Here is a 25,668-nt window from a genome sequence, read left to right as displayed (position 1 = left end):
ACCTTGCGGATAAACGGGGTATAGTATTGACGTTTATCACGCACGTATCTATATATGTTGGAGAAAGCGTTTCCCCGCGCTCTACCTTCTCCCTCATAGGTTTCCCCCATTTTCGCCTTTGGCCAACTCAACGCTTTCAGCGAGCTTTTCTATTGCGTTTTACTACGTTGCGAACGGTCCGACGATCTGTTAGAAACGTTTAACTGTTTGACGATATATTACTCTGAGAAGTGTTCATACTGTAGAATAAGACGTTGCATATAAAACCATATATAAATATATATCCTTTTTCATATACATATAACATCGTGTGTAATTATTTCGCCTACACACCAAATCACAGAAAGAGTCCCAACAATAGGTAATCAATAAATATGTATATATATTCTATTGTTTTGTGTTACATACCCTACGTTGACTGTGGGTGTTGTATGTCGCACACTTAATATTCACACATACACAAGATACGCGGGGCGAAGCTTCGATTCGTCCCTGGAAGATGAGACACGGGACACGAATGCACTCCTGGCGCTAGTCCAATTATGGGTCTGGCTGATTAGACCTGGGCGATACACTCGTGGTTCCTGTCGGCCGAGCACATCTTCTTCTAATGTTCTTCCAGGGTGGAGATGAGTTGATGGGCGCGGCGTTATCGAGCGTTACTTACGTGGATACTAAAAAGCGCAAAACTTAACTTGAACTGCACTAGCGGGCCGCGCTGCACTGATCTTTTATACCCCCGAAGATGGGCGTTGGACGAGCCTGTTGCTAGCGAACAAAAATGCTAGCGAAGGGTTTTCGTTATCGAGTTCCGAGAGCTCGGTGACTACCAGAGCCGGCCGCTGCCAACGGTGGGAACGCTGACGATCGCGGTTTCTTGAGCGAGATCTTCATGGAATAGCGGAAGACGAAACTAAATATACACATACACCCAGGGACGTAACAACGGAAACAAATGTGCAGTTTAAGACTTGGAATTCAATCCAGTCTTTGCAATTTCAACTATGTTGGATCTGCGATTCAAGAAACTACATTTCCAATCTGCGCTGACAGCATTCCCAGCAATTACAAAAATTAACACGTTAATACGGTTTCTGAAATGTCCAATAGCTCTGCGTTCAAACTGTGGTCGTGATCAGGAAAATGGTGGATATTTAAATTAAAAAAAACTGCATGGAATAGTTCAACGTAAAATAACAAAATTTGTAACTTACCGGGAACGTGAAATTTCTCAAGAAATAGATACAGTTATCGATAATTTTATTCAAGTTGTGAAACCGAATATTAATAGTTATGGTGTAGAAAATGTATTTAATTCGGACGAAAGTGGTTTTAATTTAGAACTTCATTCTGGTCGAACGCTAGCTGCAAAGGGATCAAAAACCATTGAAGCTGTCGTATAGTCCATATCATCAACCACTCATAGTTACACCATACAACCTACTGTATCTGCAAATGGAAAATTGCTTTCACCGCTTTACATAGTTCTGAAGGAATCAAGCGGACAGTTCGGATCAAGAGTAAAAGAAAGTTTATTCAATGCTCCAAATGTTCATGTTTCTGCTTCAAAATCTGGCAAATTAGCTTCAGAGCACTTTAAAACTAGGTTTACTGAAATATTTTTAACAAACGTGGGATCCCGAAGCGTTCTTCTACTAGATTCATGGAGTGGACACTGTCCAAATGTTTTGCAAGATCTTGTTCCTGAAGGAATAGAAGTACTTTTTCTGACGATACCGAAAAAAACGACAGGAAGACTACAGCCTCTTGATGTACTTGGTTTTCGAATATGGAAAAATTTCGTAAAAACTTTCTCTGATCAGGTCATTTTATTGAATCATGACGTTATTTTACATCAACGAAATAATATCATAAAACTCGAATCTCTTGTACATAATCAGTTGTCTTCACCTAAATTCCAAAATTTGTTTAAGCATTCGTGGTACAAAAGTCCGGCACGCTATGAAAATCCAGTCGATTATTGTTTTACAAAACAGGTTGACAAAATTCATCGGTGCGATATATGCGCAGAATTAGCTATACTTCCATGTGCTTGGTGTAAAAAATATTTATGTTTCAAACACTTTTTTGAAGAATTTCACTACTGTAAAAGCTATGTCGAATAATATTGGTTGTTATATACATGTACAATAATATTATATTGTAATAAAAATTAAAGTCAGAATAAGCGAAATATGTATAGAAGCGGATATAACGAACACAGTATGGATGAATGAGAGTGTTACTATATCAAAAACTCTTACTCTACATTTTTAGCTTATTTTCATATGTAGATTAACCGTCTTTTCAATTGTACTACTACATCGAAAGTACTCTGTATATTGTAGAAAGTCTACAAAATAAATGTACTTCATCATATGATGATGAAATTAATCTTGCAATTATGAAAATGACATGTAAAACGAATGTAAAAATGGTTCTTATCAAAAATCTTATCAACGTTGCAAGTATAAGTTGAGTTAGCGGTCAATACAGACAAATCAAAAAACTTAAATCAAAAATTCCATCGGAATAATTAAAACAACTATACACTATAATACATCGTTGAATTCATAATAGATAGGCGCTGTTATTGATTGAAAAAAGAAGTGAAGTTTTTCAAAACGGAGGGGGAGGGGGAATTCAATTTTGCAAAGAGGATGATTTAAAAAAAAAACTTACACACAGCTTTATAGACCTCAGGAAACCAGACGTACCGTACATCATCCTTCCATCCTCAGTCAAACGGGTCCCTGGAAAGAAGCCATCACGTTCTAGTTGAGTATTTGAAACACTACATCTCTAAACAAGAACACTGGGACGAATGGCTACAACAAGCAATGTTTTCATACAACACTAGCGTTCATGAGGGGACAAAATTTACACCTCATGAACTGGTATATGGAAAAAAAGCAAGACTACCATCAAAATTTACACCTACAGACAGTTTAGATACATACCCAGATTATGTAGACAAACTATTACAAAATTTACACAAAATTAGGCAAACAGCAAAAACAAATCTAGAACAATCAAAATACAGACAGAAATACTACTACGATAGAAAAATACGACCAATTAATTATAAAACAGGAGAAGAAGTCATGTTATTAAATCCACCAAGAAGAAGTAAACTACAAAAAGAATATACAGGACCGTACAAAGTTTTAAGAAACATAGAAAAGAATAACATAGAATTACAAATAAGTCCCAAAAAGACTAGAATAGTTCACAAGGATCGACTAAAGAGGGCCTATCGACCAATCTACAACATAGATCAAAAATGAAAATCGATATGGCAATCTATATGATTTTCGGAACATGCGCATGCGCACAAGCAAAAATTCAAAGCTACCGCCATATTGTGCAAAGAACGCTAAGAGCAAAGTACGCAAGAGTGACGCTATCCAACAAGATTATAAAGAAAGAATAGAAATAAGAAAGAAAGAAGGAGAAAGTTTAATAAAAGGAAAAAGAGTAAGCATACATGATATAATTTAATATTTTCAATATATTATAACAAAAAAATAACTTACGTTACAGAAAAATGACAAACCAAACTCCTAACATTGTAAATATTTTGTGCATAAAAGACAATTCCATATCTTTTGAATACATTTATAATCCAAAAATGGGACGGCTGTGCACTGAATGCGCATTAAAGGTGGTCCCACAAGCCAGCAAACACTGGGTTCATATTGGACTCCATCATTTTATTAAAACTGAGGAAGGATTGAGACACTCAGTATGCGTTTCATGCAGGCAAATAATTGCAAATCTGCAACCAGCGGTGGCCTGCAGCGATTGCCGCAACGCAATCGCAAACATGGATGAGGAGTTGATCGAAACTTTTAATGAGGGATACCTTTTACCCTCCCATGAGCCGGAAATATTTTGTTTAGGCGAAATTTTTGAATAAATATTTATTAATATAAAATTATTATAATGTTAACTATTTAAAAATATATATACGGTTATTTTCATTGTTCTAAACAAATGGGTTCATTTATTCCAAATTCCTACAAACCATTCTCAATTCGTTCGAAGTATTAATGCGCAGACTCGCAAGTCCGCCATGTTGCATAAAAAAAGATAGAAAGAGACAGAAACTAGGAGCAACAGAGAGAGATATAGAGAGCGACGCTACGCACGCGCAGCTAAATTCAACTCGCAGAGAGCGAAAATGGTGCGTCGCGCAGGAAAACGAGAACGATTAAGAAAGCTAAAAAGAGCTTTAAAAGAGTTTAGAGAGGTAAAATTATACTCTGAATAATTTATTTCATTAATTAATTATTTCTTTTGTGCAAAAAATTTCAAAGATGACAGCGCAAGAAGAAGTGTTGATAAAGGAAACACCACCACCAACACCACCACCACCACCATCACCGCCACCACCATCACCACCACAGTGGAGGTTGTTTTTAATAGATATACCAGAGTTTGACTGGAAAATCTATAGAAATTCAGAGAGGACGGACCCAAGACGTAATCATGGACAAGTCATGCGATATTTCGGAGTCCTGTCAGCCTCTCCAAGAAACAGCGAAGAGAAGTGTTGCTGCGCTCTGTGCAATCTGAAAAGACAAAATCATTGTCTCTTGAGGACAAGAGACAAACGCGCGGGGGAAGTTGTAACGACCCGATAATCAAGAGCAATGTCTTTTTGTTTTCATTCTCTTTATTCTGATTAATTTTTATATTTCATACAAGGTGTTCTATTTTATTTTATTGTTAATATGTATAAATTTTTGTAATAAACATTTTCATTTTTCGTCGATAACCGAGTTTGTTGAATTGATCGATAAAAGTTTAGTCGATAAGTCGGACGGTAAAACAGTTTACCGATAAATTATCGACGTCCGACCGCGCACGCGCGAGCGCAACCCCAGCAACCATACGGTGGGGTAGTATTCTAGAGTGGGGATGCTGGACCACCACGTGACGGGAAAAACCCAGCTACCCCAAGAACTCTATGCGGAAAAAAGGTGCCGACTCAGCAAAATCTGAGTATAAATAGAGGCGTTCCGCACAGTTTCAGAGCAGATCTTCTCAGACCTCGGTCTGAAACAGACAACACTCTGATTAGTAGAGAAGAGCTTGCGCTGAACTGTCTAGGCAGCGATAGAGCGCGAGCTATAGCTAATTTCTACTATTCCACTGGTGGTGTGCAGGACTACGGATCAGTGGACCTCCTATTCGCGGTGCGCAACGTGTTACACAGGTGTTACGCTAAGCCAACACTCAAGTGTAAAGAGCTAGCGAGGAGCGGAGCTCCTTGAACGGCCTGCGTTTAACACGGCTCTGGTATAACCAGAAACCGATTGCGACCTGTAGGAAGGGTTAACTTGATTCCAGTGGTCTAGCACAAACCTCTGGAGTTTAGTTTCCATAATTATTGTTGAAAACAAACAGAGTGTTGACTGTATAAGAAGACCACGCCGCGTTTGCGTTAGCGCTATCGATTAATTACAATTATTAATATTTACTTACATATATTAATTACTAATTACATATTTTTCAATTGTATTCCCAATCTAGGGCGAACTAATTATAATTTCTTACTGTATTCCTATTTCTAGCCGCACTTATTGTGATACTAGCGATTTTGTATTCTATTTCAATATTCACTTACCTTTTATTCTTGAATAAACATATTTTCATTCAGTTTCTAGCACATTAGTGTTTGGATTTCACTCCTTAACCGCACACCACACGAACCTAAAATCCTTAACACATTGATTACGAGTCGCCTTCTAAGGGAACCGCTCTCCCTACAAGTCGGTGCAGTGACGTACTCACTCTGGGTCGTTACATCTTCATAAACAGGTCTGATAAATATTTATGCAAAGTTTCATCACAATCGGAGTGTATCAGTCCCCGATGTTCCCTTGTAAGTGTGACAGAATTATATTAAAATTCATTATTATATTTCAGATGAAAAACTTAATCAAGAAAATGCTATACGGTACGAGGCGGCGCGGCGGTGGCGGGCTGCATATTATTGTTAACATATACTAAAAATATATATATGTATAAATAAACATTATAAATCATTACATTTCGTTATTTCTTATTCCCTTTGTAACGACCCGCTAAGAAGACGCATCACCTTTTTCGTTTCATTTTTATTATTATAATCAGTTTTTATGTTTAAGTTTTGTACAAAAATGTTTTATTTAATTTTTATATTCAGTATTTAGTTTGATTTGTATTATATAATTTTTGTAATAAATAATTTTCATTTATCGATAACTCAGTCTATTAAACGAGTCGATAAGCGTAGAGTCGGTAAGTGGGCCGATAAAACAAAAATAATTTTTAACAAAAAAAACATCCGACTTCGAAATGCACTAAAAAGTGTAAAATAATTTCTATTTCATTTATACTAATATTCCATAGCTATACTATGGATATTAATAATATCTACTTAATCGTTAAATAGGATACCAAATATGTTTCATAGTTTTCGGAGGCGGCGCGAAATTAAAAACTTTTGCTCTACTAGGAAGATCCTAACTCCGGCGTCGGCAACCTATGATAAATCACCCATTTGATAATTTCAAGTAAACAATATTCAACGGAAATCAACAAACTCATTCCGAATTAACTATACTGCAGTTCACGAGTGACCGCACTTAACTCGCGCAGCTAGTGACCTACTGAGGTCTAGGGAGACTTTTAATAGTGCGTGTGATTCCCCTTCACAGCTTGCTTCTTACTTTGCGTTCGCATCATTTTTTTTTTTTGCGACAAATAATTGGAATTTCATTGTATCGTGAAACTTTACAATATCATCACCGGTTATCAGTTATCGTACGTCATATATTTCTGCCCACCATTTATATGTTCGCAAAGTATAATAAGAAGCAAGCTGTAGAGGGGAATAACACACGTTATTAAAAATCTTTCTAGACCTAGTGAGCGGCGCGAGTTAAGTATGATCTCTTGTAAACTGCAGTATAGTGCATGTACATCAGGAGTGCTGCCAATTTCTCATACAATCGTTACAATTACAAATGTTTCCAGCCAGACCTATAATTTTTCTCTTACGACTTATTAATTACCAAGTTTGCCATACCGCAATCAAATCGTAATTGGCAGCATCGTTTGTTCGGGTATTTTTAATTTTGCGCCGCCTCCGAAAACTTTGAAATGTATTTGGTATCCTATTTAACGATTAAGTAGATATTATTAATAGCTATGGAATATTGGTATAAATGAAATAGAAATTATTTTACACTTTTTAGTGCATTTCGAAGTCGAATGTTTTTTGTTAAAAATTATTTTATTTCACACTTTTTAATGGAACCAGTAGTATTTGTAGCATAGTGTAAGGTGATTTTAGATTTCTGTTGCTTAGCTAATAACCATAAAACGAAAAAAAATTGACCGAGTTTAAGTTGTTAATAAACAACAAATTTCATAAATTTTTGCAAGTGGGGTCATCGCGGATATACCTCCTACTAAATGTGAAAGGTTTCATCGCTATCGGTACATTCCCTGCAGCATAAACGCCGGAAGATATAAATGAAGTATTACGTATTTTGCGATAAAAGTCGTTAGGAATGAAAAAATACAAAAATTTTTTTCAAAGACCAATTAGAAGATATACTCTACAAGATGCAAAATTTTCAATCCGACTGGTCCATCCGTCTCGCGGTAATCGGTGAAAAATGTAAATCAAGCATTACGTTCTAGCAAAAAAATCGTTAGCAATGCGGCCGGGCGATCTTGTGGGTGGTTCAGACGGCTAACTGTGCGCACAGTTCTGCGATCGGTTGATTCTGCCCACCTGGCTAGCCGTGCAGTTAGTGGTGCGTTTTTTACGGCCACTTTGTCCTCTTTGCCGGGACGTTACCTGTGATCAGGGTTTGTAGTTTTTTGGTAAGGACCACGACGATTTGTTGCGACGTCGGCGAGACACCATCCGATACGATTGGTAAGAGAGCTCTCGATTGTGCCGAAGTTATAGTACGGCTTGAATGATTATGCAAGTGCATGCTAGTTTTAATTTCTAGTTTTATTTCACGTTTTAGATTATTAGATTTTGTTGTATCCTTTTATGTATATATTCTTTTAGTATAATTTGTTTGCTGGGACCAGGCTTTTTCCCCACTTTTGACTGGGGTTTTTTACAGCCGGTACCCGTAGAGTAGAGTCAGTTAGGGTTTTGAATTATTAAAGTTATTTTTTTGTTTTAATTATATATCAGTTGTTTTAAAGAAAAATGCAAAATGCCTTTCTGACGGGACCAAGTGGGAGATATACTCTACAAGATGCAAGAAGTTTCGTTCCGATTGGTCTATCCGTCTCGGTCTAATACTTAAGGGCACAGACTCCTTCGAGGCCTCCTCCGAATCGATGTAAGCGCCATTGGAAAGAATCGGGCAATCGTGAAAACACATAATTCAGAAATTCGACATTTGACGGTGCGACATCTAACGTCATTATGCAGAATAAGAAACGAAAGTGAGGTGGCGTAGTTGTCGAATCACATCATTTTAGAGATTCTTTCGCGGTGTTGCCACATCTGAGACAATTCTGACCACCTAGCGAAATGAATTCGCTCGAGCCGAGCGAGATTTTGATTCCAGGCGGACATAGAAAAGGACAGCGCGATAGAAAGAGAAAGAGTATCATGAATGAAACAACGTAGGGCCGATCGGCGGAAATGTATATGTCACACGCCACGACAGATTCGATGAGACTCTGTAATACACATACCGTACGCGACTATAAAACTTTAATAATTTCAGAAAAGGAATGAACAATAAAGACATGTAAATTGATCTATATGTACAATATTTATTTATTCAAATATAATAATTTCAGAATAGGACAGAAAATAAACACATATAAATTAATCTATATATACAATATTTATTCATTCCAATATAATCAATAAATATAAACAATGATTGGCCGCCCGCCGTCCGCTTAGGCCTCTTCCTACTCCGCGGCGTCTGCATCATCGGAAATTGTTTTTATCTGAAATACAATAATGAATGTTTTATAAAAAGAAAAAACAGTCGTAGGAATTCAGTGGCTACTATTGTAGACATAATTTCCATTTCACGAAAAATCTAATTCCGCCACATTTATTACATAGAAGAATCAACACTTGTACTTACTTCCGACGTCGACGGCCTCGAATTCTCCTTTCTCTTTTCTTTTCCTTACACCTCTCTCTCCTGTTTCTTCTATCCTCTTTCTTTTTGATTTCCTCTTTCTTTTCTTCTTCTTCTTCCTTGTCCATCTGTGAAGAAAGTAACTTATGTATAGATAACGTAATATTAATTATGTAAGATTATACTTGCAGATTATACGTGATCAGGCAGCATATTTGCAGTCCATTTGTCCTGGTAACGCTATCTTCAATATACCTATATATAATTGTTTCATTTTTTTCGAGAATAGGAAAATGCTGTCTTTAATTTCTCAACGACAAAAATGTTCATGCAAAGATGAACAAAGATGAATGAAGATAAATATTGAAAAATGGAAAAGTTAATGGAAATAGATGATTAAATAAATTACTTTTAACGTTTTTTGTCGGATTTTACTCACATTTAGATATGTTGTAGTTTTTAGTAATATATAAACGTATCTCGAAGAAGTCGAAGGTGCTTCCGAATATTTTTTATAATTATAGGAATGAAAACGACAGGACATTAATAATTTCAAGAATGGAATAAGAAAAAAATTATTTCAGTTGAAAAAATGCAGTTGTACGCTCGCTTCGCTCCAAAAAACCTCTTCTCGCGAATCCATTCTTCGAAAAGCTGTAACAAATTTTTTAAAGAAAACAAAGAAATATATTATGGCGTCGCGTAACTCACGAGATGTGTATGTAATAAATGTCGCACAATTAGATTCACGTGAAACGGAAATCATTTCTACAATAGTAGCAGATGAATTTCCACGATTGTTTTTTGTTTTCTAATAATGTCACAATTCTAATACAATTCATTATTATATTTCAGATGAAAAAAATAATCAAAAAGATGATGTACGGAGGACGTCACGGCGGCCGCTGCGGAGGCAGAGGTGAACGTTGGGGCGGCCGTCGTGGCGGAAGAGGAGGACGCCGGGGCGGCAGAAGAGGCGGCGGGCGTCCTGTAGTGTTCAACATTTACTAATTTTCTTTCATACATTTTTTACCTTATTATAATTTTTTATTGAAATAAATATTACATTACATATACTAAATTATTACATATCTGTTTATTTCTTATTCCCTTTGTAGCAAATCTTCGGCGAATAATTGCGACGAACCCGCGGGCGAGAATATTCGCGAAAGTCAAAACCGATGTTCCGTGCGACAAAACACAGTCCGTCTCGCAAAGTCATCGGTATCGTCATCTTTCTTTCTCACTCGCATTCGCACGCATTACGCCGTCCGCGAGATCAGCTGTTACCGGCGAGCATCGGCCGCTGATTCTTTGTTTTGTATTTATAGACGCGTTTAGAATTAATGTAACTGTAATGTATAAGTGTAGTGTAAGAGTTAGTCAATAAATTAGTTTTAAGCGAAAGTGTTGACATTATTAATGTCCTGTAGTTTTGATTCCAATAACTTTTGTGGTCGCGTACGTTATGTGTATTATTTCGTTCTTACTGCCTCTCTTTCGTTAGCGCTGTCCTTTTGTATACCCGACAGGAATCAAAATCTCGTCAGTAAATGATAGATACATTAATAGGAATACAAACAGCACATTTATATCCCTTTCTATGTCTTTTTGCATATAGAATATGCGAAATATTACAAAATGTGCAAGTTTTATAATTCATTTATCTGGCATATCTCTGTAATTTCATTGATAAAAAAACATGATTATAGATATGAATAAAAAAGATTTATTGTTGCACACATTAATATATGTATTGTTTTATTCTCAGACTTCTTTTTCGGCTCGAGCCGATTCATTGTACTGATGGTTAAAATTGTAACAGGTGTGAACAGCGTAACAGAAGTCTTCATACGTTGCGGCAACTATGCCTTACTTGTGGGTATATTCGCGTAGCCGTTTGTGATGTCAAATTAGAATTTACATTTATCGACTGATTTCTGTTTTTATCGACCCTGATGATAACGTGGTCAAATATACCATCAATGCCACTGACGGAAAATCAGTGAACTATTCTTACGTCTATTTGACGTCTGATGCGTGTAAATCGTAAATTTCGTTTTACGTCTTCCAGAAGTGATAAATTGTGAAAAATCGAATTTCAGTGACATTGTGCTAGTTCAAGGAAGGGTGGTCTGGTGTGCTGTGGGTGGAAAAACCATTAAATCGTCCAATATTTGCTAATATGCAGCCGAACGCAGCATTCGGCAGCCATGTTGTTTGCTTACAACAGCGTCTGTCTCAATCTTACAGTGTCGAAAATACCATTTTTCTCAACGTATGGTGTTTATTAGCGTTGAAACGGACCAGACCACCCTGTGGTGAAGTCTACCCGTGGGTGCTGTACCCGCGAAAATTTCATTTGTGCAATTATCGAGACGAAAAACGAAATCTACGAAATCGAGTGTCTCTCTCACGCATAGCGTATACGTGCATGCTTTCCGTTGATTGTGTGAGCGCACGCATACAGGTCATGGCACAAGGAGTCTGTGCCCTTAATACGAGTCGCCTTCTAAAGCCGGGTATCCACCGGTATCAAACGCCCGTATCGTATCACCGTTCCGAACCCTTTTGAATAGGCAGACGTTGCCTCGTTGCATGCAACTGCGTGCTGCGGCTCGGACAACATTTCTTCGTTTCTTTATAGAAACGGTCAGGCAATAGGACTGGGCCACTACAGGCGAGGAATTTCGTTTTGCTGCGTGTCGTTCCAAAGGAACGGAGGCAACAGACCCACCCGAAAAATTTGTCGATTTTTTGCCGTTGCATCGAAGGAAAGGTTCACGCGTTTGCACTTGACATAGCATTTCGTGCCGTCACTTGGGTTTCAATTTATTTGAAATCTTGCGTTATTATTGGATTCATTTCAAAAGCGATGAAATTATTTATGAATTTAATCTAATTTAATTTAGACAGATTTTATTGTCTAAATATATTTAAACAGATCAATTATCTTCGGTGCTACGCTGTACATAAAAGAGCAATGTTAATAATCACCTGTGTGATTATTGAAAAAGGACAATGTTAATTTTCCAGAGATTTTTCCGTTGCCGAGTATCGAAAGTTCTATTGGTCTGTGATACGGAGGCGAAGGAACGGGCCGATCCGAAAATTGTCGGTTTTTTGTCGTTCAAAGGATTGGTTCGGAAACCACTTGAAACGTAAAAACAACATACCCAGGCGAAGGCCCGTAATGCTATGTCAAGTGGAAACATGACACTTGAGGCACGAGATAATATGATTTGGAATTGGATATATCAGTGAGATAATACTAATGCAACGACTGAACTTTGTTATTTTTCATTTTTTTCTTAGAAAACTGTTACCAAGATATTTGTGACGTTTTTCTGATTAAAATGATACCAAACACGATATGGTTTGGAGAATTACAATAAAGAAACAGCATGCAGCAAATCGAAACTTCTCGCCTATAGGAGTTTCTTTCAAGAAGCGAAGAACTATTGTCCGAACCGTAGTACGCCGTTGCATGCAACGTGGCAACGCCTGCCTATTCAAAAGGATTCGGAACGGTGATACGATACGGGCGTTTGATACTGGTGGATACCCGGCTTAAGGGAACCGCTCTCCCTACACGTCGGTGCAGTGACGTACCTATCATTGGGTCGTTACACCTTTTTGAAATTATTATGTCATGTAGTTTTCATTCCTATAAGTTTTATGGTCGCGTACTTACGTTATGTGTATTATTTCATTGCGGAGTGGACCGACAATATGTAGTTACATTTATCGAGTTTTCACTGTATATGGTGCAAGTTTTATAATTCATTTTTCTGGGATACCATTTCAAGTATTCTATCTGTAATTTCATTGATAAAAAAATATGATTATAAATATGAATAAAAAAGTTTTATGGTTGCACACATTAATAAGTATATGTATTGTTTCATTCTCGGACCTCTTTCTCTCTCGAGCGCACTATTCTTTTCTATGTCTGGCAGGAATTAAAATCGGCTCGAGCCGATTCATTATGCTGATGATTACAATTGTAACAGATGTGGCAACAGCGTGACAGTAGTCTTAACCCAGTACATATACACGCAGGGTTCATTTCCGTAACAAATACATAATGTTCTATGTGTATATATATTACAGATCATTAAAATGAAACTGTAACGTATCAGTTATATCAATAACGTAATGATTCTCTAATTGTTGCATAGAATTGTTATGTCATTTTGTCTTTACTTTGTTATGCAACATTTATGCAATTTTGTGAACGTAAATATGCATACTCTAAATGTTTCATAAATGCTACGTAACTTTAACAACATTATTGAAACGTTATAATAAATACGTAACATTTATGAATTTTGATGAATGTAAATAGTATACTATAAAAGTTTCACAAATGCGACATATCTAATAATATAATTAAACCGTTAGGTTAAATACATACCAATTATGTATTTTGGTAAATTGTAAATGTACACTCTAAAATCTTCATAAATGTTATGTAACATTAACGACATAATTGTAGCATTATTTTAAACAAGTAACATTAATATTATTTTGATGTTGTATTGATGTCAATGTATACATTTTTGTTAAAACCTTACAAAAAGAATTCGTAAGGGAAGAAAATCATACAGAAACAAGAAAATAGAAGATTTTGAGAGAGAAAAGTTGCGACATATTTGTTTATACTTTATAAGCGATAAATATGTCGACCATGACTCTTTTTATGATCTTCTTTAAAAAAGACATGATCGACATATTTATCGTTTTTAAATTATAAATAAATTGTATATCGCAACTTTTCTCTCTCAAAATCTTTTATTTTCTTGTTTCTGCATGATTTTCTTCCTTTACGAATTCTCTTTGTAAGGTTTTAACAAAAATGTATACATTGACATCAATATAGTAACTTCAAAATAATATTAATGTTACACGTTTAAAATAATGTTACAATTATGTAGTTAATGTTACATAACATTTAAGAAGTTTTTAGAGTGTACACATTTACAATTTACCAAAATACATGATTGGTACGTATTTAACCTAACAGTTTAATTATGTTATTAGAGTTATGTCGCATTTATGAAACTTTTATAGTATACACATTTACATTCATCAAAATTCATAAATGTTACGTATTTATTATAACGTTTCAATTATGTTGTTAAAGCTACGTAGCATTTACGAAACTTTTAGAGTATGCACATTTACGTTCACCAAATTACATAAATGTTACAGATTCATTACGTTATTGACATAATTGATACGTCATAATTTTGTTTTGTTCAATTATAACTGTAATTACTAAGTAAATAACGTTTACTAAAATTACTAATGTTCTTTGTGCAAAACGCATAATTAGTAAATTTTTGTCTACATTATGCATCTGTGTATGTTATGTAAATATGCCCTTATAGGATAAGTCTGTGATTGGCTTAACCGTATTAAACACAATACGTGCAAGTGCGCAATCATTGTACAATCTCGTGCTTCTGTGCGCTAGTCTTTTATTTCCAATATGGCCAAATCTACGAAAACGGTAGTTGTGCGTGCTAAAAAATTGTGTTAAAAGTGTGAACAGTATCGAGATATTGGTAAGTATGAAATAAAAATTCAGTTAATAATTAATGCCAACAAGTGATAATTATTGTTTTGTGGTAAAAAATCTATGCTAAAGATTGAATTCCTCTTGTGCAGTGAACAAAAGATACAGCGTACCACGTGAAAACCGCGTGCGCCTATACTAACAAAAGACAAAGGAACCTAGTGCCGGCGAAAGATACACCTAGTATTGCCTCATTATTTTTATATTTTGGCATTTTTATAGTGAGTACGATTTATTTTATGTAACATTATTTTCATCATGCTTTTTTAATGTTTTTAATGTTGTTCAGAATCACCCCAGCAACTCCCCGTTTCCGGGAGTTGCACGAGTTACGGGACACCCTGTACAATATAATTTAAATTATTATTATAATTGTAATTTAAAACAAAAATTAGTTTTATAAATATTAATAATATTTGATAAAAGATTTATTCATAAATTTGTTACAAGATTTATTTATATAATAATTTAGCATATGTGGAAATAAAAAGTTCTTCTATCAAGTTTTTATTGTTATTTATATCCATATATTTATATATGCACGATTTTTTAAACATAAATAATATAAGTTAATTCTCTTAATTACAATAAAGAAACAATCATTAGTAATTAACTCTTAAGAATTTGATCCATTCATCTGTTATTAAGAAATGAGAAATCACATTACTCTCAACGGGCCCACTCGCGTAATGATACACGACGTCCCTCGTTACTATATGCTTGCAAGAAGGTTTTACCTATACTAGGCGCGAGACACTACCGTGTCGCTTGATAGGTAAAATTTAGACATTAAGTTATGCAACTATAGCAGAATAATTTCTTGCACTGTCACTATCACTTTTCATATTCAGATTGCACTGTCACTATCACTTTTTACATTGAAATGTCAATGTACTACACTTATTATTCGTAGATTTTAACACCCTCTTCTATGACTTGAGCAAGCTCTGTTGACCAACTGACGCGGTGCCCACACACTGGCTCGTGACCATACTGAGGACCCGTGCGTACCCATCACTACCGTGGCCAGTGTTCTTCGTTAATAATTTGAAAACGGAGCCTTAACCAACATTTTGACAAAGGAAAAAGTTGTTTAGAATCACCTTAACAATCATCCCTCTTCGGCTCTTGACCCAACGGGGCACACACTGTATAAATATTACAGAACAGTGTGTACTAAATTCTATTACAATTACGTAATTTTATATCTCAATTTTATATATCTATTACGTATTATATACAGGCATAATGTTGCTGAAATTTCCTTCTAAACATCACTTAAAAGTTGACATAACGGCTACAATATCTGTTCTGTCAATGTTACAGAACAGTGTTTACTATGTTCTGTTACAATTATGTAGTTTTATATATAAATTTGATGTATCTATTACGTTTTAAAAGTTGATATACTGTTACCAAATTTGTTCTGTTAATGTTATGTAAATGATACAGAACAGTGTTAACTACGTTCTGTTGTAGCTACGTAATTTCGTATATAAATTTTATGTATTTATTAAATTTTAATTTTACGTATCTATTATGCATCTTATACAAGAATAACGTTACTGACATTTCCATCTAAACGTTATATTGTGGATATAACGGCTACCATAACAGCGAACAGATGTTTTGCAAATGTACTGTAAAAGTTACAAAACAGTGTTTATTGGGAATACGTTGCGGCAACTATGCCTTATTTGTGGCTATATTCGCGTAGCCGTTGGTGGTGTCAAATTAGAATTTACAGTTATCGACTGATTTGTGTTTTTATTGACCTTGATGATAACATGGTCAAATATACCATAAATGCCTCTGACGGAGAATCATTGAACTATTCTTATGTCTATTTTACGTCTGATGCGTGCAAATCGTAGAATCGATTTTACATCTCCCAGAAGTGATAAATTGTGAAAAATCGAATTTCAGTGATATTGTGCTAGTTCAAGGAAGGTCGGTCTGGTGTGCTATCAGTGAAAAAACCATTAAATCGTCCAATATTTGCTAAAATGCAGCTGAACGCAGCATTCGGCAACCATGTTGTTTGCTTACAACAGCGTCTGTTTCAATCTTACAATTTCGAAAATACGATTTTTCTCAACGTATGGTGTTTATTAGCGTTCAAGCGGACCAGACCGACCTGTACCGAAGTCTACCCGTGTGTGCTGTACTCGCGAAAATTTTATTTATGCAATTATCAAGACGAAAAATCGATTCTACGAAATTGAATGTCTCTCTCATGCATGGCGTATACGTGCATGCTTTCCGTTAATTGTGTGAGTGCACGTATACAGGTCATGGCAGAAGGAGTCTGTGCCCTTAACACTAAACCTACCAGAGCGGTCAATTGACCGCTTTTGAGAATTTAATCAAAATTGTTAAATTCCAGGTTTTCATTTTTCTTAAACTTACTGCACGACTTTTTCTATAATATATAGCTACATAATTTTTCAATATCTATCTCTCTTCTTCTTTCGTTTTTCCTGATATTCATATGTACTATACCGTTATCTACCGTGAGCGGTCTTTTGACCGCTGGAAAATATATATAATTTTATAAAGTTATCTGTATTGAAATCTCAAACTTACTACTAATTTTAAGTTTTCCAACAAAATGCAATCCAATTGAGTTTTAGGAACACGCCATATGCTTATGTACAGTTTGTTCTATGCTGGGTACACAGCGCTGGGTGGTGGTAACCTACGAGGCAAAATAACGAACTTTCTAATTCGGTCACTGGCTCTGTACGCGGCATTACATGTATTTGCGACGTGATTAGTTCTATTTGTAATAAAAATAGGCTACAAACTTTGGGTAATAAATAAATAAATAAAAATTGTTAGTAGTAATTTTTATATTTTGTTATTAGTGTGGATTATTCAAACTCAAACTAAAAAATTTATCTCTAAAATGTCAAGACAAAGGAAGTTCTTGGAAGAAATAAATAATATAAGCGAGCTGTTGTCTGAAATCGATGAAGAAGATAAGTCTGAGAATGAAGACGGTATATTTGAGAATGATAATGATCTATCGGACACTGACTTTGAGCTATTCGACACGGATAATCAGGAAGAGAACATTGTGAATACGCGTAGGCGACAAAAAAGAATGAGATTCTTATCTAGCTCCGAAGACGAATGTGAAGAGAACGATCAGAATAGTGAAACTTCAATTGATGGAACTGTTTGACGAAAAATTCAAGAAGGTTCTAAACCTGGAAGATCTCCGCTTCATACTATTTTCAGAGAAATATCAGGGTCAACGGGATATGCGAAACGCAATGTTATGAAGGGTGTAACGACCCAACGATAGGTACGTCACTGCACCGACGTATTGGGAGAGCGGTTCCCTTAGAAGGCGACTCGTAATAAGTATTTGGGATTATAGGTTCGCGTGGTGTGCGATTGAGAAGTAAAATCCAAACATTAATGTGCTAGAACTAATAGTAGTTTATTCATTCAAGAAGGTAAGTGAATATTAATTAAATATGATAGTTCTGAATGTAATATAAAATAGTATCGTTGATATAACGATATGTGCGGCTAGAATAGGAATACAATAAGAAATTATAAAGAGTTCGCCCTAGATAATGAAATACAGTAAAGTATATGATTAGTAATTAATATACGTAAATAGAAATTAATAATTAGTAATAAATGATAATTAATTATAATAACGCGGAGCTGACTATAGGTACAGCCAACACTGAATAATGACCACCTACGCTAAGTACTGGAAATTATTAACAAAAGCAACTTATACGGTACTTTCAGACATGAGCGGACTTTGCCTACAGGTTGCAATCGGTTTCTGGACTGGCCAGAGCTGTGTTAAATACAGGCCGTTTCAAGGAGCTCAGCTCCTCGCTAGCTCTTTATACTTGAGTATTGGCTTAGTAGAAACACCTGGTTAACACGTTGCGCACCATGAGTAGGGTATCCACAGATCCGAAGTAACTTGTACTTGTCACTGTAAGGAATTTAATTTAGCATCGGTTACTCTGTCGCTATTTTCCTACCTACTCTAATGATAGAGTGGTAGCTGCACTCGACCTAAGTCGAAGTCAACCTGAGCATGGTCGAAACCAAACTGATTTTTCTTCGCGCTGCACGCCTCTATTTATAGTCAGACTTTGCTGACTTAGCGTTTTTTTTTCTATATAGGATTCCTTCAGATTTCTGGAATTCCCCATCACGTGACGGCCGAGTACCCCTGCTCCTTAATCTACGCGGCCTCCCTACTCTAGGACTTCACCCCACCGCGAGATCATCGGGGTTGCGCTGGCGCACACGTGGTCACACGTCAATAATTTATCGATATTCTAGCTTACCGGCTGAACGTTTATCGACTTATTTTAATGTTACGATTAATTCTTAAATTGGGGAACCGCTGGGGCGTTACAAGGGCAAAGTAAGGAGTGCATTTTCGTTGATACTTGAATATCGTATTATGAATCATATAAAAATGTGCACTGAATCAGAAGCGCGGCGAGTTTTAGGATCCGAATGGAGTCTGACTTCAGCGGATTTAGATAATTTTATTGTACTTTTATATGCACGTGGAACATATGAAACTGTTACGTCGCGAGCGGGTTTTCGGCGCGCGACGTACAAAATATAAAAAGTTGATGTGAAGGCTTATTGGTTAATTCAGTTAATGATTCCAATACGCGGATAAGAACGGTATTAGCGCTGCCACCAGTCCCATTCGTGCTCGACTATGTTAGATCGGTAACGATTGGAACAATTTAAAAAGAATCGATAAATTTAAAGTAAGATTCTGGATTTATTTATTGAATCCGTCAATGCTTTGTTCCCATACGGGCCCCTCGTGTGAATTCGTGCAAGAAGGTAGACGTGTTAGTAAAGGAAATGTAAAGGGTGTTTGAACGCAAATTATTAGAAGTTGAATATAGGTAACATGTGTATAATTCCGAGTAAAATAATTACAACAAAATGGTTTGATTAACAAAATGTGCGAGCTGTATGAAATATATGGACAAAGAAAATTATAATATGTTAGAACGGATATTAAATCAGAACAAAAATGTGTAATATAAATGTGATGAACTTCTAACAGAAACTGACAGGAAAACGATATTATTATTATTATTATTAGAAATCGTGATTCGAACTTCGGTGTTTTATCTTATTTTATTTTGATCAATTAACGATCAGAGAAGAAGACGGTCCCAGTGGGATACTTCCAAGACTAACAGTCTCGTGGGCCGTCTTCGCGCGCGTGTAATTGGAAATTTTTAATAATTCTTTCGATACCTTGAACTTTGCGCTGAAAACGAAACGATCTAGTGGGATACTTTCACGACTAGCAGTCTCGTAGATCGCCGTTTTGCCCTCACTCGACACCAGATTCGCTGTGTTAACAAAGATATAGAATGAGCGACTCACCAATTCGATGTGAAATAATTAGCTTTCTGATAGTCGCTGGTGATAGTCTGGAATCTGGAAAACCGAAGAAAGGATGAGAACTAAATCCACACGCACTACGCGTTCGCGTTTGAGCCTTCGTTACGGCGTTACGGATACGAATTACGAGACAATATTCAAGAACAACGCGGCGCGGAAAAAGGAAATATAGTTAATTAGCGGTCGATTTAAAAACGAAAGAGAAAAAGATAGGAATTGAAAAGTATGAAAAGATTTTACGTATTCGTTTGAGTCCTTGACACGAGAACCGCGAATCGAAACACTCTCGACACTCTGCCTCGTCTAATTATGTACACGATCCCGTAGACAACTATGTCTCTACGCGAACACGGGCTCCCCGTCACGTACCTTACGATTTTTCGACGAAGAGTCATTTTCCTTAGTCAAGCGATCGTGTCTCAGGGTTCGACCCGCGATCGGTACCCCAAAATGGGGACATCATTTGGCAAATCAGGGTACGTGTCGAAGGGGAAGGCCCGCACGCATTGATTTATCTAGGTGCGTTTCCCGAGTTCTCATCCCTCCTTGACCTTCCTTCCGACTCTGTCTATCGTTGACTATCTTTCTTTTTACCCCTACAGCGCTACATGAATTCCGTGCGTCGCAATTTCTATACCTTCTAGAATCCTCGAAATAGCTTCTATTTGATTTTATTCGTTTCTCAATTAATTAATGAAGCTTTTATGAACGAAACTCTGGTGTCGATTAACATTTTATTTATGTTATTTGTTATAATATTCGTATAGTTAATAGTATTTGGTCTTTTTAATTCATTCGACGTATTTCATAATCGATGTTCGATTTATTACACGCATTTTCCGGCTTCCGTGACGAGGAAAACAATCGATGTTTTACCTTTAATTAATTAATTACGGGAGCATTCCGTTCGCATTTTAACGCAAGTTCACGCATATTGAATATGGTAATTATTGAGATTAGGTTACACCTCACCGATTTTGATGAAATTTAAATATATTGTAAAACTCAACATTTTGAACAACTTTTTCCTATACATATAACCGCCGCTCGGCCTTAGTTTTCGAGATATTTTCGAAAAACTATCGAAACTAACACATTGAATTCTGGCCATCCGTGAGCGTCCGTGACAACGTACGCATTAGTATGGGATCGTCGCTTTTCTACTGTTTCTGCAGGCAACAGCACGGCGACTAATGACCAATATATACTCTGTGTACTTCTGTATTCATGATTTCAATGTATCGTAGCTATGATGGTAGCTGGGAATTTAATATAGCCTAACCTAACCCAATCTACTCTACCTAATCAGTGAATTAAGTTAGGTAGCACCCCTCGCTGCTGAAAAATATATGCCTACTCTGAAGAACCGAAGGAACGTGCTATCTGAGAATAATTTTTAGAAAAAGTTATTAGCTTAAATAAATTATTAGTTATTAGTTTAAATAAATGTTTCTTAATTCATAAAACCATACAGGGTGCGTCACGCAATTGGGACGGGTTATATCTTGAATTTGGTAAGAGATAGGAAGAAGCTGTTCATGTAAAAATTCAATGGTATGATAATGTTTATTTTTCTATGACTTCATTTTCTTCGTGAATGCAACAATGCACTAAAAAAATGCAGATGCACTTTTTGTTTAAATAGAATTGCATTTCTTTCTTTACTCGTATCAGCTCTTTGGAAAATTCTGGATAAAAAAGTAGTATTAGAACTAATAAATGGAGGGGCCTCGGCTCCTTCTCTCCTTCTCTCCCCTCGTTACTAGTCCCTCTCGCTATTACCTATCACCTATATCTAACAGTACAATGTTTAAAAAACTAATATTTCGTGAGATATCTCATATTTTTCATAAGTCATACCATTCAACTTTTACATCAATAGCTTTCTCCTATCTCTTACTAAAAAGATATAGTTCGTCCCAATTGCGTGACGCTTGATTTCCAAAAACCTATAGTAACTTTGTTTATCGAAACTAATAAAAAATACAAAGGAGTGTTAGTCGATATTCTGAGTGAATGCAAATAATTTAAATAAATAAATATCTCATATACAACTTATGTATGAAAACATTTGCAGAATTATTGCAAAGAGGAGGTATATTCTTCTCTTGTTATACCTTCTCTTTGAGCGAGGTTTGTTATGGGCCGCTGTGAAAAATCCAGGCGGGCGTCAGTCAAAACTTAGCGAAAAGGGACGATCTCAACATTCAGAATGAGAGAAGGACAGCATGACTATAGTTCGTCTCAGTCAGCGTTCGGGCGTTGTTGCCTTTTTCGCTTGCCTTCGCTGACACAATCGTGTGACGTAACCAAGCTAACGCCTGATTTTGGCTACGATTCCAAATCGACAGCCTTCTTAGTTAGACGCCACCTTGTAACTACTAGCTGAACTGAATTTGTCACGTGACTTGCTCTGTATTATCCACAAAATGGCGGAACTGGTCTGTAGGAATGCTTTTACGGGATTCGACTTTTCGTCCTTATATGAGAGAATTTGGGGCTGGGTGAAGGCTTATTCGAAAGAGGAAGGTCCAGTGCAGTACGGTCAACTCATGATTTCAATCACAGCACTTTTTTAGTGGCCGAAAAATGCTTTGATTCCGCGACTGCATTTTGTCGTTTTTTTCCTCTACTTTGAACGCTTATATGTTAGCGTCAGCACGCACGCAAGGGTCGACACGTGGCAGAGTCAATGCATTTGGAGCTTTGATCTGCTTTTCAAGGACTCTAACCGACTTTTCAGGGTTCTTTGGAATATCGATACCCCGAGCCATATGTCTGTCATCGGACTTGGGCCGGCGGTAGTTGATACCTGAGGTGCGACGAATTCTAAGAGTCGCGGATGTTTTGTATATGAAACGGCGATAGAGAGTTCGATCGCCGAGCTTCCAAGAAATGCGCATGTGGCCGATGACCCAAAGTCATGGTGCTGCATGGCGCGTGCAGAGAGATAAGGATTTGAAATAAAGGATCTCGCCACGGAGTGGGGAGGGTCCGGGGACCCTCTGGCAAGAGGACTGTGTCAAAAGACACAGCACTTACCCGAGAACCTCTGATCGATCGTGATCTCTGACATCAGAAGTGGGATTCAAACTCAGTCACTTTAAAGGAAATATTGAAGTATTCAATAAGTACGCGTGTACGAACGTGTTTTGGTATATTTGCTATAATATTATTAACATTTTGTTTGCTTCGCGCACGCGAATAACGTAAAATAACATGAGTGATACGGACGCGACACCTTCTATCGAGGATATAGTGCGTGAAGTGATGTTGAAACTTGCTAGTGTTGTACCGTCAAACAATGCTCCGCCGCCTGTAATTGGCAATAATACTACAGTACCAAATACATTGATGGAAGCTATACCCGAGTTTGGTGGTAACGAGTTGGGTGAAGATTCAAATGTGTGGTGCAGTTTGGTGGAGGAAATTACGAAGAACGTTACGAGCCAGCAACGTTTATCCTCAGCGACGCATGCACTCACAGGGCCCGCGAAAAGATGGTACCGAGAGTGGAAAGGAAAGCCGCGCACGTGGGACACGTTTCGCGAAGATCTGTGTTCAGTATTTGTGTCCGAAAAAAGACTGCATCAACGAATGCTTCGTGCGGTTACGTACACAAGTGACGGAGCCGTTTCATATGCTGAATATGTCCGTACGAAATTAATGTATTTCGAACAGACGCGTGTAAATTTTAAACCTGATGAACTAATAGAACTCGTTATTGGTGCGATCACGGATGAAAGTGTCAGACAGGCAATGATGAACGGCAACCATCAGACTACCGCGTCCATGATTGTCGGAATTACGCAATTTGGAAAAACAGGTTGCGAAAAGAAGACTGACAAAGGAGTTGGAGAACGTGCAACCAAGGGGTCACATACTTCAAGGAAAAGATGTTTTGTATGCGACAGCGATGACCACGTGCAGCGACATTGTCCGAAAAAGGCTAAATCTAAACCAAGCGGGGATGATGGCCCAGTAAGAAAGATAGTAACCTGCAGTTTTTGTAAGAAGAGAGGCCACGAGGAGACGCGTTGTTGGGTCAAACAAAGGACTGCAAACACCAGTCAGGAGCAGAAAAATGCTCAAGCAAATGTCTGCCAAACAACAAACATGAAGTTGACACCGATTCTTCTACGAAATACGTTACTTAATTGCCTTATGGACAGTGGTGCGAATTGTTCCTTGATGAGGGAAAGTGTTGCGAAGCGTACGGGTTGCAATGTGACTCCTTTTGTTACGGTGGTGCGTGGGCTGGGCAATAAGAGTGTTTCTACGATTGCAAAAACCACAGCGGTAGTGCAATGTGAGGACGTCTCTCTGGAACTGGACATTTTTATTTTGCCAGACGCGGACGTTCCATATGAGGTTGTCATCGGAAGAAATGTACTGCGACATCCAGATTTGAAGATGGTGACCGACGTTGACGGTACTAAACTCCAGCGCACGTCAACATTCACGGAATCGGGGAAATATCCGGCAGGAGAGCAATGCTGTACAATTGATGACATCGGGAACGACATGGATGGATCGCTGCGTGAACTTTTGGGCAGATACCAACACATGATCGCGAGGGGTAATCACATACGCAGTGTCACCACCGCACAGTGGTCCGGATTGACGTAAGGTGTGACATTTTACCAAAAAATTAACTTTCACATATCGATATTTGTTGAATATATACTACTTCCTAAATGTCCACCAGTCTCAAAAACGAAAACATTTACCTAATTTAATATCATTTTTTAATGAAAATGATAACTTAAAGTCAGACTTTCTAAGGATGGTGTTTTTCATAGAAAAAACGCCTATTATTGTTTTGGATATGGAGGTTCCGATCCTACATATTTTCATTTCATTCTTTTTTAGCAGTAAAGGGCATTCTTCCGTGATCAGGAGACTCGGAAGAGTCTCCACGCCAAGTAGTTTAGGCCGAAGGCTGGTCCGCCGGCGACAGCGAGACTCTACCGAGTATATTATCCCGAGGCAGAGCGTTTTGAGCGTTATGCAAAAAGTAATTTGCTGTTACAGAAAAAGTACGGAACTTAACTTCATTCTAATAACACAATCTGCTTCGGCTTGTTTTTCTCTTTCTTTTGAGCCCAATAACACCTCAATTGGTGCATTTATTTATGAGATATTAATTGTTTTATATCGATAAATTTCGATCAGTTTCATTAACACCTACGTCATACCTACGTCAGCGTGGATTACACATTTTTGCTGCTAGAGGCGCTGTTAGCGCTGTGGGTTACGTTACGAACATGCGCCGTTACTGATATTCGCGTTTGTTCAACATCATGGCGTACGATACTCTAACACGTTAAGATCGTATTGCGACGGTAGTATGCACATCGGTCGCCTATGCATCTACATATGTATTTAACGATGCTGGGTAATCATCAAAATTGCGACAGAAATGCCAACAATTTTTCAAATTATTTTGAATAAAATATTTTCTTCACTTACAAATTATAATCTTTATAAGTAATCTACTTTATTTCATGGGAACAGAAGAGCAGTAACAATTTA

The 25,668-nt window shown here is 37.0% G+C and overlaps 2 protein-coding genes across 2 annotated transcripts; both read left to right on the top strand.

The window, feature by feature from the left end:
* The first annotated feature begins 4,319 nt into the window (after positions 1-4,319).
* LOC114882260 (zinc finger protein 526-like) lies at positions 4,320-17,896 on the top strand. Its single transcript, XM_046289999.1, has 2 exons — positions 4,320-4,485; positions 17,577-17,896. Exons 1-2 carry the CDS (start codon positions 4,320-4,322, stop codon positions 17,894-17,896), a joined length of 486 nt encoding a protein of 161 aa, XP_046145955.1.
* Positions 17,897-23,352: 5,456 nt separating this feature from the next.
* Positions 23,353-24,762, top strand: LOC123989273. Its single transcript, XM_046289998.1, has one exon. The coding sequence runs from the start codon at positions 23,353-23,355 to the stop codon at positions 24,760-24,762; it is 1,410 nt and encodes a 469-aa protein (XP_046145954.1).
* Positions 24,763-25,668: the final 906 nt, after the last annotated feature.

The sequence above is a fragment of the Osmia bicornis genome, unplaced genomic scaffold (assembly GCF_907164935.1).
Source record: "Osmia bicornis bicornis unplaced genomic scaffold, iOsmBic2.1, whole genome shotgun sequence".
Taxonomy (NCBI): domain Eukaryota; kingdom Metazoa; phylum Arthropoda; class Insecta; order Hymenoptera; family Megachilidae; genus Osmia; species Osmia bicornis.
The sequence above is the reverse complement of the archived record's forward strand: the minus strand, read 5'-3'. Positions and strand labels throughout refer to the sequence as shown.